Source organism: Pteropus alecto, unplaced genomic scaffold (genome assembly GCF_000325575.1).
Source record: "Pteropus alecto unplaced genomic scaffold, ASM32557v1 scaffold157, whole genome shotgun sequence".
Classification (NCBI taxonomy): domain Eukaryota; kingdom Metazoa; phylum Chordata; class Mammalia; order Chiroptera; family Pteropodidae; genus Pteropus; species Pteropus alecto.
The window spans coordinates 2,927,979-2,941,551 of record NW_006440626.1 but is presented as its reverse complement, the minus strand read 5'-3'; the positions used below and the strand labels follow the sequence as shown (position 1 = coordinate 2,941,551).

Below are 13,573 nucleotides of genomic sequence, written 5' to 3'. Positions count from 1 at the left end.
CTGACGATCCTGAGCTCTGGCTGCGATGGTGATGTCACAGCAGAGGCCCCGTGGTGCTGGCACTGCCCAGAGCATCGAGCAGGGACCATCCTGACGCCTGAGGATGGAGAGCAGGCCCTGGCTCTCTTCCTGAGGCCCCTTTCCCCCGACCTCCCCCACCCACCAAGCTCCCATGTGTCCAGCCAGGTACAGGGGAGATGCAGGGGACCCGACCTGGCTGACAGGATTTCTGGGTTCCAATCCCGGCGCGTCCACAGATTCTAACGAGACCCAAGAAAGAAGAAAAGCAACAGTCAGTGCACGAGCTGGCACTGCCAACCCAGAAAGCAGCCCTCAGGCCAGCTTCTCTCGCCTAACTGTCACGAACGTATGAATTTAAGCAGCGTAATCCTGGATTTGGGCCCGTTTTTGAACTTAGCTCTGTGTGATTTCAAATAATAGTCACTGTTCACTGAGTGCTCACCTGGCACTGTGTGAGCTGTTAACACAATTTATTAAGAAACACATCAGCATGTAAGCCGGCACAAGGAACACAGCCACCTCTGTCATTTCATTCAATCCTCACGACACGAGGTGGAACGACCTCCCTTTTACCTGGCGAAACCGAACCGCCAGGTTCTCTAAGAATGGCCAGGCCCAGATGCGGAGTCAGGCTGGGCTCACAGAGGCCTCGCCCCCCTCCCCGACCCAACTCTTAATTGTTCTGAGTCAGTTCGTCTGCAGAATCAAAGTGGTGGATGAGACCAGTGATTTTCAAACTGTTTTTAGCCACAGACCCTTTGTTCAGATGAAGCCTTAAGTGGAGATGGGACACGTCAGATGGATACAGACCTGGGGCTGTGTAGGAGTGAGCGGGGGAGTGTGAGGGGGCTGGTCCCACCAGCTGGGTGCCCCCCCCAGCACTCCCTGCTGGCGCCTGGAGGACTTTGGGTCCTGCAGGGAAGTGACCGCGGCTGACACAGGGCCTGTCAAGTCCTGACCGGGTCTTCAGCCACAGTGAATATTTACAGACCAGGGATCAGGCCGTGGGGAGCGCAGCCCGGCAGCCCTCACAGGTCCTCCTGGAAGGGGTTCTCGGAGCACCTCATCAGAGACAGCAGGTTGAGGGCCGAGACGCCGGGCACGTGGCCAGCGCAGATCTGCAGCATGCGTACCAGACGCTGCGCCATGGTGGCCCGCAAGCCTTCCACCTGCAAGAGAGAGCAGAGGACAAGGGTGAGGCAGCACCTGTGTGGCTCCCCTTACTCAGAGCAGCCACACAGGCTCCCTGAGGACAGCTGGGGGCTGAGACGTGGGGACAGCGCAGCACACCACTGCCCGTCACGGCCATGCCCTGTCCATGCACACCTCACCCAGCAGCTGCCAACCACCTCCGCTCACTGAGCCCTTCACAGGGACACCAGAGGACCGAAGGCTCAGCAACAGGGCTGGCGAGGTTAGGTGGCCTGTCTAGAGACACAGAGTTAGTGACCACAGAGCTGGCATCTGAATCAGGGCTGGTGCCAGCCAACACCCAGGAGGCAGAGGCCCCAAAGGGTCCTTATCTGGGACCAGAGAAGGACACTCACAGGGATGAAAAGGAGGGCTGGATAGAGGGTGGCCCTCACTGGGGACAAGCAGATGCCATCAAGAGCTCTTTTATCAGGGCTTTTGAAGGGCCGCTGGGTCCCAGGAGCTGTGGGGTTCGGAGGCGGCAACGAGACTGTTCTCGGGGCAGATAAGGCAAGAGACGCCCCATAAGTGTTTGCTGGAGAACAAACGGCGATGCTCGGATGTCCTCCTCCGGCCACGGTGGTCGGCTCCCCTCCTTCCCCTGTCCCCTCACTCACGGGAGGGAGGGCGTCATTATTCACCTAGTCGCCCAGACTAGAGACTGGGGCATCCTCAAGTCCTCCTGCTTACTCTCACCATTTGTCACTTGTCACCTCCTCGGTTCTGAACCCAGAGGTAGAGTCTCAGTCCTCATTGCACTGGCCTCATTCTCACCAAGATTCTCCTCTCCGCGGAGTCTGATGCAGCCCCTCCCTCCCGCCTTGAAAGGCCCTTCGCCCCGGCTCCCGGGACCCCGCACGTGGCCAGCTTTTCCCCCCACCCCACAGGCTGCTCCCAGCTCATCGTCCAACAGCTAAATGCTGGGGCTGCTCTCCCCACACTCACTCCCTCGGTGGCCTTGTCCAGCTCCGTGGCTCTAAAACCATCTGAACCTCAAATTATACCCCCAGACCTCTGCTCCGAGTGTCAGACGCATGGATCGGCTGCTCACTCGATTCTGCACAGTCATCTAGCAGACACTTTATCTCAGCATGAGATAAGTGGAGGCCCCGAGGGTCCCCCAAACACGCTCCTCCTGCGGTCGTGCTCCCATCTCAGTCAAAGGCCAGAAACTCGAGTCATCCTTTACCCTGACCACTCTCACGCCTCATCTCCAGGCCACCAGCACTGGGCTGGCGCCACCCTGGAACACCCAGCACCGCAGACTGTCCCACCTCCCTCTTCCCCGGACACCACTGAGTCCTGGCCACTGCGAACTCTTCCAGAAATAGCCCCGGGCCCGGCTCCCTGCTTCCGCCTTCGCCTCCTTTCAGTCCTCTCTCCCCAACAGCTGGAGGGATCTATTTAAAACCTGAGTCAGGCGACACCCCTCCCGGCCCCGCGCCCTCCGGTGGCTGCAGTTTTACTCAGAGTAAAAGCCACTGCCTTTGCTACGACCCACACGGCCCCTCTGACCTGGCCTCACTGCCACTCGGGCTCTTGTCCCGCTACCCTGCCCCTTGTGTGCTCTGCTTGGGCCACCCACGCCTCCCCGGGGGCCGCGAACACACCGGGCGAGTTCCAAGCTCAGGGCCTTTGCACTTGCTGTTTCTCCTGCCCAGCGTGCTTCCCACCGGGAGCCTGCTCAGCTCACCTTCTCACTTCCTTTAAGCCTTTACTTAATGGTCACCCGCTCCCCTGTCACCCTATGTAAATCTTACCGCTTTACCGCCACCTGACATGTCACGTCCCTCTTCCTAACACATTACATCTCTATGTCTCTTTTCTCCACTAAATAGAGCTGGGATTTTTTTTACTGTTTTGTTCTCTGCTGCACCCCTAGTGCCTAGAACACTGCTTGGAGCACTGTAGATACATAAGAAATATTTGCTGGATAGATCCTCTTACATTAAGTTCTGCGGCCTTTGCCTCGGAAACACACCTCCAAGCTGCTGATCTCGCTCAGGCTCCACAGCCTGCCCCCTGCCCCTGCCAGGCCTCTCCCAATCCACCAGCACACTCCAGAGATGTGCCCCCAAGCCTAAGTCCGACCACATCACGACTGCCGGTCACCTACAGGAAGCAGTGACTTGATCCCACTGCCAGGCTTGCAAGCTCTGCAAACCTTTCTGCTGTTGTGTATGTTACATGTCCGTCTAGCTCACCGGACTCTGGGTGGGCAGGGCCAGTGTCTGACTCATCTGTGTTCTCAGGGGCCAGCAAGGCCCTAGCAGCAGAGCTAGGAAATAATCTTACTGGGCAAATCCCACACCTCGCTGAGTGGGTTTCCTCACGTGTAAAATGAGATGATAATTCCTGCCACACGAAGCCCTCAAAATAGGGAGGAGTGTGCCCTGAAGAAGACAACACAGGTACGGAGAGTGATGACTGCCCAAACACTGGGTGCCCCCTCTGAGGGAGACAGGGTCTGTGTTCTCAGGAGGTCTGCTGCTGGCTGGAAATGGCCGGTCACAGGCCTTAACAGTTCTCAGGCTCCCGGGTAACCCAGGACCTGGCATGGCCTGCCACCTCCTGGCCACACACAGAACTGCACTACCCATCACCACAGTAGCTAAGTGGCCACTTACGTGCACCCACAGGCACCTGAGCTGTGGAGCAAAAATTGATTCTCTTTTAGAGATAAGAAGACTAAAGCTGCGTTTCGGGGGTGTGTGTGTGACTTGTTTAAAGCCACGGTCAGCAGGCTACAACGATCATAACAACCTGCTGGCCCTACCGCTTACTTACTAGCTGTGTGGCTGTCAGCAGGTCGCTTCTTCTCCAAACCTTGGGTCTGTTTCTCAGAGGTTTGTGAAGAAAGCCTGGCAGGGGCCAGCACTCCAGGCATCCCCCGGGCCTCTGATCTGTGAGATCAGAGCACTGGTCTAGTCAGGGGTTCTTAAAATAGTCACCCGATATGAAAAACACACCTGTGAGAGCGTGTGCACCTGTACTGAGGCGCCGAATAGTGCGATCTCGGGCAGGGCCAGTGACTGCGGAAGTGGTGGGCTAATGAGATCAGACTGGTCCTCACGTGATACGGCAACATCTGCCATTTCCACTGGCAACAGTCACAGATTCTGCTAATACCACTGACAACTCTTGCCTACATTCATAATGCTAAATTTCACTTAGAGGTTACTTGAAAAAAAAGAAAAAAGTAATTTTGTTCTTGCCCAGTTCGCAGATACCCTGAATTCTGCTTTCAGATCAGAAGAAGCACCCCTAGTCAGGACCGTGGTGAAGGGCCGGGTGCTGACAGCTCTCTCTGTTGTGACACCACTTTGCCTTTGGAACAGGTGTCAGACCCAGAAAAGCGCAGCAACACAACTCTTCAAAACGAACCTCAAAACCAGTAAACGGACCCTAAAACCAATCGAGCAGGCCTGGTGCATGGTGGGGCGGCCCAGGCCCTGGGAGTCCTCGGCAGACCTCCCAGAGAGGACGGCACAACGCCTGGGGAGGACTTCTTAGCAGAGTCACGAGCGCTACGGGCTGTAACGTCAGACTGCAGAAGGAGAAGCGGAAGAGCAAAACTTATCGGCAAAACAGAAGTCTGTCCGGAACCCCCCACGATTAGGGCTTGAGAGAAACACCTACAGAACCAACACCATACGTCTGCATCCGGCATCTACCCACCCAGCCGCCCGCTGTTCTCGCTGCCCGCTGGGTGCCCTGCCCCCGCCTGGGACTGGACGTCTGCGATCAGGGTGGTGAGGGGGACACTGGGCATTCCGACTGGCAGAGGACAGGAGGACGCGCTGGTTAATGAGACAGACAAGACGCCTGGCTTCACGGCACTTACACCCCAGCGGGAGAGTGGAATATTCGCACAGATCCACAAATGAGCACCCAAGACCTAGCGATGGGTGGAGAGAAAACAAAACCCCCCAAAAAGTAAGGCGACAGTGATAGCCCCTGGCCTGTGAGAGACACTCGAGATGAACGTATGTCATCACCCCACTTCACATGTGTGCACCCCCGGCTTAGGATGAGCCCCCCCACGTCACAGCCAGCGAGTGGAAAAGCCAGGATTCAAACCGAGACCCCCTCACTCGGTACTTGGCGATCCTCAAACAAGCATTCCTGACGTGCCCAGGGTGTGGGACTGTCCTTTCCCCACGGCCGGCCGCATGATCAGAGTCCTCACCTCCAGGTCGCAGAAGAGCAGGGGGCTCCGGTAGGTCTGGGCCAGCCTCAGCACGGTGTTCCGGTGAATGCTGCAGTGGCTGTCCCGCCCAGCTGCAAAGAAGCCGTGAGTGCTGCGGGCTGCAATTTCCACCTTCCTGGCTGAATCTAGGAAGCACTGGGCTAAGGAACTCACTTCCCCTCTCCGGGCCTCAGTTTCTGACTAGTCGGTGGGGTGACAATCCTGTTCTATCTTCTTTTCAGGGCGGTCAGGATCATCAGATTAGAAAATGAGGCTGAAAGGACTTTGAGCGAGTGCTTTAGGAAAACATGAGTTTCTTCATCTTTAAAATGAGGCCAGTAACAGCCCCATCCCATCGAGTTACTATGTGGATGCAGAGACTTGATATACAGAAATGACCAGGCACTCATTTCTTCACCAAGGCTTACTGAGAATAATCTGTGCCAGGCCTTCCCCAAAAGGAGCTCGAGTTCAGCTCAAGATGCAGACAAGTCAGACACCCCATCAGTACTGGTGGAGGGGCAGGGAGGGTCTGACAGGCACCTGTGGGTACCCCGAGGGCCCAGCCTGCGGAGCTGGTCAGGGAGGCTTCCCCTCAGGATGCAGACAAGAGGGAATGGCTAGGTACAGAGCGGAAGACAGGATTTGAGAGAAGCCACATGGCTCAGATATGTGACCACTTTTTAGCTATGGAGTCTTGGGCGTTAACTAACCTCGTAACCTCGTGAGCAGTTTCCTCGGCCATAAAACAGAGATAATAATACCTACCTCAAAGGGTCGTTTGTTGTGAAGACTAAGTGACACGGAAACAAAGCACCTAGAAGTGTCTGGCGTACAGTGAGTGCTCAGTGAGGGTCAGCTGTCATTATTTCCCCTGTCAATACTACAAAGTCGCAGAGACGGACGGCAGGACTTGCTCAGAGAACTACAAGCTGAACCAAAGAATGGGAGCGGATAGGGAGGTGTGACAGGAAGGCAGAGGCCACACTGCAAACCACGCTGTGCCCTTCCAGGAGTCTGGGCCACAGCGGACCACCACGCAACTCTAAGCGATGGCCTCAGCAGCGTGACCTGCTCAGATGTGCCGTTAGAAAGGCCGACGGCAGGTCAGATTCCTAAGCACGTGGTCTGTCCGTCACCCAGGCCACCTTAGCAAGGGGTCTACCACATTGCCCGTGACTGACGCACTTACCGCCCGTGGCGAGGAAGCAAACCTTCCCCAGGAAGAAGGTGGCGTCCACATGGCGCAGGGACTCCTCCACGTTCTGAAGGCTGCGGTGGCCAGGCCAGGGCGAGGAAACAAACCAGAGGACAAACCTTACAACCGAGAAGGCAGAGTCCCCGCTCCTCACTCCAGACAGGCCAGAGAATGAGAGAAAAGTGACAGGAAGCTGCCCTAGAGGAATATTTTGTCATTTCATTTTTTAAAACTACTTTTAATTACAAAGTGAGTCAAGCTCGTAAAATAATCAAATAGTAAATATGGGTGCATAAGTAAAAAGTAAGTCCCCCTCTCCAGCCCCGGCCTTTGGTCTCAACCCCCCAGTGGCAACTGATGCCGACGGTTTAGGGTATAATTCTTCTAGAATTTTATTCACAAGCAAATACAGACAGTGATAGGTATAAGCATCGAGTTGGGTTTAGTCGGGTTCGATGCACGTTGCATTCTTTGGGACGAGCAGAGTGCCATGCTATTTTCCCAGCAATGGACACTTGTGTGGTCTCCAGTTCTTCGCCATTACAAAGATGTGTGAACATTTGTTTACATACATCCTTACCTGTCCAAGCAAATGTTTCTGCAGAACAGCTGGGTCACTGTATATTTTTAACAAATGCACACAGGTATTGTCAGGTTGCTTGCTAATAAGGTTACAGTATTTAAACAAGGGTGCCTTGACCTCCTGGGCCAAGGCTTTTGTGCACTAGTGTCCAGGGAGTGAATCTGTTGTCTCCTGGCCAAAAAGCCATCTTGGTCAGGTGGCCCGTGCCAAGGTTTTGCCCTGAATGAACAAGGGCAATAGCAACGATGGCCATGTCCCTAAGTGTGGCTGTAGAGCGGGATCTCTCCAAAGGCCAGCTGGTGTTCCTTCTGGTGAACAGAGAGACAGCCCCGCAAAGAGCAACAAGTCTGCTGAGCCAGGACCACCAGCCAACATGGCAGATCTCAGCCCTGGCTTGGCCCCGCCAGGGGCCCAAGTTACTGCTGACTCTTCCAACTGGTCAGGTGGCCAGTCTGGACTTAATCCTGCTGCCACGTGTACCTGGCGTCTCTGCCCCTGGGTTCCCAGGTGTGACAACTACAGCCTTCTCTCAACCCCCCCCAGATGACCACTAGGTGTCTGCACTGCTTTCTGTGCTAGACCCTGTGCCCTGCCTAAGCTCAGTCAGCCATCTCCCAAGAGGGAGAGGGCAGACCTTCCTTTTGTCCTCTTAAAGCTGGCTGTGGTCCTGTCCCCAGGGTTGCCAGCACCATAGGGAGGCCAGGCCACAAGTGTCACCACCACTCATGCTGCTGTTGCCATGTCCCCACACTAGACTGGGCTCTTGACCTTAACAGCCCTCTCAACACACTATACCCCTTACATTATCTTCACCTGGAACATTCTGCTCATTCACCTGGCTAGCTCCTTCTCATCTTCCAGGTGTCAATTTAGGTGTCACCTCCACCAGAAAGTCTACCCTGACCTAAGTCCTGAGAATCAGAGGTCTTTTTTGGGCTCTCACAGCTCAACATTTCCTTCTTTGTTCAAAAGTCCGGCCTTTCCCCCAGTGGGCCAGGAGCACGCTGAGGACAGTGGTGTGTCTCATTCATCTCTGTGCCTGATGTCAGGGATACAGAGTAGGCCTCAAAGAGCATTAGCTAAATGACAGATGACACTGATTTATCAGTGCCTTGTAAACATCTTGCACTGGCCATTGGCTCCCCCACACTTACCCTCTAGGTTAATCCCAGGCAGCCCCCTCTGTCTCCTATCCTTCCCATCATAATTGAGGTCACGGCCCCAGCACAGCCCAGAGCCAGGTACACCAAGCACGCCTGAGCCCCAACAGCCCCATCCTCTGGCCCTCACCTGTATTTGCTGTGAAGGTTGACCACGAACACAATCAGGTCAATTCGGGGGCGATTCACATTGGAGGGCAGGGGGAGGGACTGTGCCAAGTGGCTGAAAAACAAGAAATCGCAGGACTAAAGATATACGTACCCACATCCTAGTCATCATTCACATGCTGCCCTTCAAAGGGGAAGCGGCTGTCAAAGGCTCTTCACCTATTCGCCTGATCCACTGTGGGCAAGACTCTCAGGCGAGTACAGGGCTGGGGCTGGGCAGAGCCAGTCCCATTCAGATTACTCCCACCTGGCTCCCTCTGCCAGAGAGGAGCTCTGTTTAGTAACTGTCTTAGCAAAAGGGAGTTTTAAATAAAAACAGCATGGGGCTAGCTACACTGCATGCTGGCAGGGATACCAGGCTCATACCACAGGGGTGATGGACTGTGACCTTTAGCGTTAAGACTGAACTCCTTTGGAGTGTGATAGAAGTGGGCTCAAATCCCACCTCTGCCAATTACCAGCTGTGTAACCTTGGACAAGTCACCCTCTCCATTCTCATCTGAACTTGGTTCCTGGTTGTCAAATACCCAATTTAAATAAATGAACAGGTGAACAAGGAAATTTCTTATGGTGATAAGTGCTAGAGGAAGAGAACAGGTGTGTGACAGAGAGTGATGGAGGATATCTTAGACGGGGTGCTACTAGAGGTCGGCAGGGTCAGTGAGGACAGATCACCCGTTAAGGAGGGTTAAGGGGTTGGCCAACCCGCCCCACCTGCGCCCGCCTCTCCGGGCGGCTCCTCTCTCACGCCCAGGCCAGAGTTCAGACCACTGCCGACTGATCGGACACCAGCCTCAGCCACTTACACCTTCAGCATGGAGGCGCAGTCCTCTTTGAGCATCGAATCGGCCAGCTGCTGCAGAAGCGCATCCTCTGTGCCCACCAGCTGCCCAGAGAGAGAAGGCGGCCGATTGACGTCTTTGCACAGCAGTCCCTCTGGAGGGCCTGGGCATCCCGGCACGCACTGAAGGCGGCCGCGACTCCCAGCATCCTGGCTCCAGGGCGCAGGTCGCCATTTACCGAAAAAGGACTCCGCCAGGCACAGGGTGAGGGCTCGAGGTTTGCACCCGCTCCGGTCCTGTCTGCACAGCACTTACTACCTCCCGGACCCTCCCTCGGCCGGCCTGGCCACTCCGGGAGGCCGGACTCGACTAAGCGGGAAAACCAAGTCCCCGCCCGGCGCCGAACTCAGCCACCCGGCACCCTGCCCGGCGCGCACCTATTGGTGAGGGCGTCCTTGAGCCTCAGAGGGAGGCTACTCCGATTGGCTCAGAATGGGGCCGTCCCGCCCACCACACCCTGCCGGAACACTGAGCGCCAGCACCCCACAGAGCGCAGGGAACCAAGCGGCTGAGGCACGGCCAAGGAGGAAAGGCCGGCGGGGAAGCGGGGCTGCTGATGCCTACCAAGACGGTGGCCGTGTTCAGCTCAGGCAGCTGGCCCTGCGGCCGCAACACCGACATCCCAGGCGCAGGCCGAACCGCCGCTTTAGCGGTGCGCGCCTTGCTTTCAAACCGCCCTGAGTCCGGCCCTTAGTAATCCCGGAGGGGCACGTGACCGTCTTTGGGCGGGGTTTCGCGGGGCGGGGCCCTCTTAAAGGAACCGCTACCTCCTTTTTCTGGGCGTGTGTTCCAGGGCCGGCCCCAAGATGCTTAAGGTGCTGCCCATGAGATAGTAGTAGGCCTTTTATTTCACTCCTCAGCGAAAGAAGGTATTCAGTGATTCCTTAGTTCATTTTCGTTCATTCATGCTCATTCACCGAACTCTTGATTTCTTCCAAACCTGCCCCTCCCACGTCTTTCCCATCTCCGTCGACGGCATCCTTGCAGCAACTTGAGGTCATTCTTGGCTCCTCTCCTTCACAGTCCACATCCAATCCTTAAATAAGCCTGTGGGTTCTAATTTTAAAACGTATCGGGAAGCTGACCACTTCTCACTGCCTCCACTACCACCTCCAGGACAAGCCTCCTCAGTCTCCCCCCGGGACTATTGTAGCAGCCTTCTCATTGGCTCCCTGCTTCCGCTCTTGTCCCCAGGGCTACGAGGTATTCTCCACACAGCAATCAATCATCTTTTTAAAACAGAGATCAGAGCCGGCCACTTCTCTGATCAAAACCCACCAGGAGTTCCCGTCTCAGAGTACATTGCAAGCGCTTTACATGACCTTTGAGACTTAGCGGAGTCCAGCCCCCGACAATCTCCTGACCTCGTCTTTGGCGCTTCTCCCTCTAATACGCCCTCTAGCCACATGGGCCATTAGGCTGCTCCTCAACTATTCCAAATATCCTCCTACCTCAGGACCTTTGCCCCTATGGTTTCCTTGGCTGAAATGCTCTTCTCCTAGACTGTCACGTGGCTTGTTTCTTCATTTACTCATGTTTCCGCTCCAATGTCACCTTATCGGAGGGGCTTTCTTAACGACCTGTCTAAAATAGCAAGCCCCCCATATACCCTATCTCTCTTGTTCTGCTCTATTTTCTCAATAACACTAATCTCTTCACATATCACCAAGAACTGTGCAGCCTCAGATTTTACTATATTTACAAACTAATAAACTGCTTATTGTTGTTTAGTAATAGTCTGTTGCTATTTCATAGATGCTGGCAGAAGACACGAAGCTCTCTGTAGGAGACAAATGACTTTATTACTCAGGGTAAAAGCAGTAGCCAGGGCTTCGTGTTTGTTGGTGTCAATTCCCCAGGTGCTCCATCCCCCGCAGAAGACCCAGCATGGATGCCTGTACACCTCATGTATGGCATGAGTGAATTAGAGATTCGCTGCTTTTATAGTGAGTGGTAGGCCTGTTCTTTGTCCGGGGGAGATGTTACCTCATCTCTCAGGGTACCTGGCTACAAACACAGCCCTGATAAATGGCCTGGGTAAAGAGCTTTCAGGACCTTGCTTCGTTGGCATACTTCAGGGACACTCGGGGCCCATGGCAGATGGCTTCTCCCAACAGTTATATAATTACTTGTTCATCGTCTCTCCAACTAGAGAGTAAGATGCCTGGTACATTGTAGTTGCTCAATAAACATCTGTTGAATGAATGCATTGGTTTACGTTCATTCACTCATTCTCAGTGAATTATTCAATATTTCCTAGGGCAGACCCAACACCCCACCCTGAGAACATGGGTGAATCAGATATCATTGGTCAACTCAGTGTGAAGGGGGCGTCAGACTGTGATGACACAGTGTACTCATTGCTGTGACATCTGGGAGAGCAGAGGCATACTCCCTGTTTAACCTAAATCTTTCTCACTGCAGATGAAACTAATTATATTCTGCTTAGAAAGAGCTGGAAGTAAATGGCTTCATGGAACCCCCACCCCAGCACAGGTGGTGCTTGATTCCCCATGGCGAGGGATGTGGAGGGGACTCCTCGAAAAGTCAGGTAGTGGTGAGTACTATGAAAATAAATAAGACAGGCCAGGGATACATAAAGATGGGTAGGAAGAAGCTATTTGAGGCCAGGGGAGGCCTCTATAAGAAGGTGATGTTTGAGCAGATACCTGAATTCAGTGAGAGAGGGGCCAATTAAGTATATTGAAGAAGAGGCTGCAGGCAGAAGGAGCAGCAAGAGCTCAGACACCCAGGACAATTCCTGTCACTTCTGAGGAACAGCAAGGAGGCCAGTGGCTGAAGCAGATGGAATGAGGAGATGGTTGGAAGGAGATGAGGCTAGAGAGGTGACTGAGGGCCAGGTGACTGAGGTCCACAGAGAGTCATGGAAAGATTCTGGCCCCCGGTCAGCACTTTCCAGGAGGGACCGAGCTGAGAGCCAGTCAGTCAACATGTGCTGAGTGCTCGCCTTGGGCCAGGCCTGGCACGAGTGAGCTCGGCACCAGACGTGTCGTCCCTGCTCCAGGGAGTTATCAGTGGCGGACAGGCGGATGACAACAACCCAAGGCAGTGCAGTGGGCGAGAGCCACCTGGAGCAGCGGGAGCCCAGATGAAGGCGCACGAAGGACCCCTGGGGAGCTCCTGCGACGGGGGTGATTGTTGGGGAGTGATTGTTGGCTGAGACATCAGAGTGAGTTGGTGCTTGTCCTGCGGGCCGTGTGATAGGAGACAGTCGTGTGTGGGATCCACGATATGATGCGAGGTAGGGATTGGCGGGAAGGCCAGCCCCAGGAGGCCCACCCACCATTTCACAGAAGCTGCACTGGCTTTATCTCTATTACTTATTGGGCTTCCCATAAGTTTTTGTGTGAATAAAGAATCATGGGGCTAAAAAAATATATCTAAAGGCCACTGAGCACATTTCTTTACAGATTTATTAAAGTCGAATTGACATATAATATGCTTCACATAAAATATACAATTTGATAAGTTATGACGTGTACATCTAGAAAGCCACCACCGCAATCAAGATAACGAACAAACCTGTAGCCCTCCTAAGTTTCTGCATATCCCTCTCCCGACTCCCCTCTGCCCCCCTACTCCAGGCTGTGGGGCAGCTCTTCGGCAGCTTTGCTCATAACAGCCCAACGCTGGCGACAACCCAAATGTCTTTCAGCGGTGAAGAGAGGAACAAGTCGTGGCCCCGATAAGTGCAGCGTCAGCGAATGGCGGGAGCACTGTGCCGAGCCACCGAAGCCAGACACTAAGGAGTGTGCATGGTGTGAATCCATTGATACGAAATACAACTACAGGCAAAACTAGTCGATGGTGATAGAAATCAGATCAGCGGCTGTCTTCAGGAAGGTCTATTGACTGGCAAAGACTTTCAGGGGACTGTCTGGGGTAATGGAAATTCCTTAGACATTGATCTGCGTGGTGAGTGCACAGGTGTATACAGAGGTAAAAATTCATCACTTAAGACTTGCATTTTGCCGAATATGCCTTATTTCTCAGGAAGAACCCCTCTGTGAACTCAAGCTCACTCCTCTTGCCCCACATATGCTGGAGAGGACCCATCACCCTTGTAGGGGCCCAGAAGGTTCCAGAGCTGGCAGGGTGTCTGCGGGGGGGTGAGGGGGAACCCAGGATCCCGAAGTCATCTCACCCCACAGCCTCTTCCGAGCCCCGTGGTCCTCTGGGGCCTCTCTCTCCTCCTGAGAC

At 54.4% G+C, this 13,573-nt stretch overlaps 1 protein-coding gene across 2 annotated transcripts; it reads right to left on the bottom strand.

Annotated features, from left to right (window-relative positions):
* Positions 1-447: 447 nt before the first annotated feature.
* On the bottom strand, positions 448-10,074 carry CENPM (centromere protein M). 2 transcript variants are annotated; one of them, XM_006917367.3, is made up of 6 exons: positions 9,917-10,074; positions 9,317-9,396; positions 8,473-8,565; positions 6,594-6,673; positions 5,402-5,493; positions 448-1,190 (listed from the first exon to the last, which is right to left on the bottom strand). In XM_006917367.3, the coding sequence occupies exons 1-6, from the start codon at positions 9,971-9,973 to the stop codon at positions 1,050-1,052; spliced, it is 543 nt and encodes a 180-aa protein (XP_006917429.1). In that variant the 5' UTR covers positions 9,974-10,074; the 3' UTR covers positions 448-1,049. The 2 variants fall into 2 exon arrangements, with proteins under 2 accessions (XP_006917429.1, XP_015449105.1); XM_015593619.2 differs by lacking the exon at positions 9,917-10,074 and adding an exon at positions 9,531-9,830.
* Between the last annotated feature and the right edge of the window lie 3,499 nt (positions 10,075-13,573).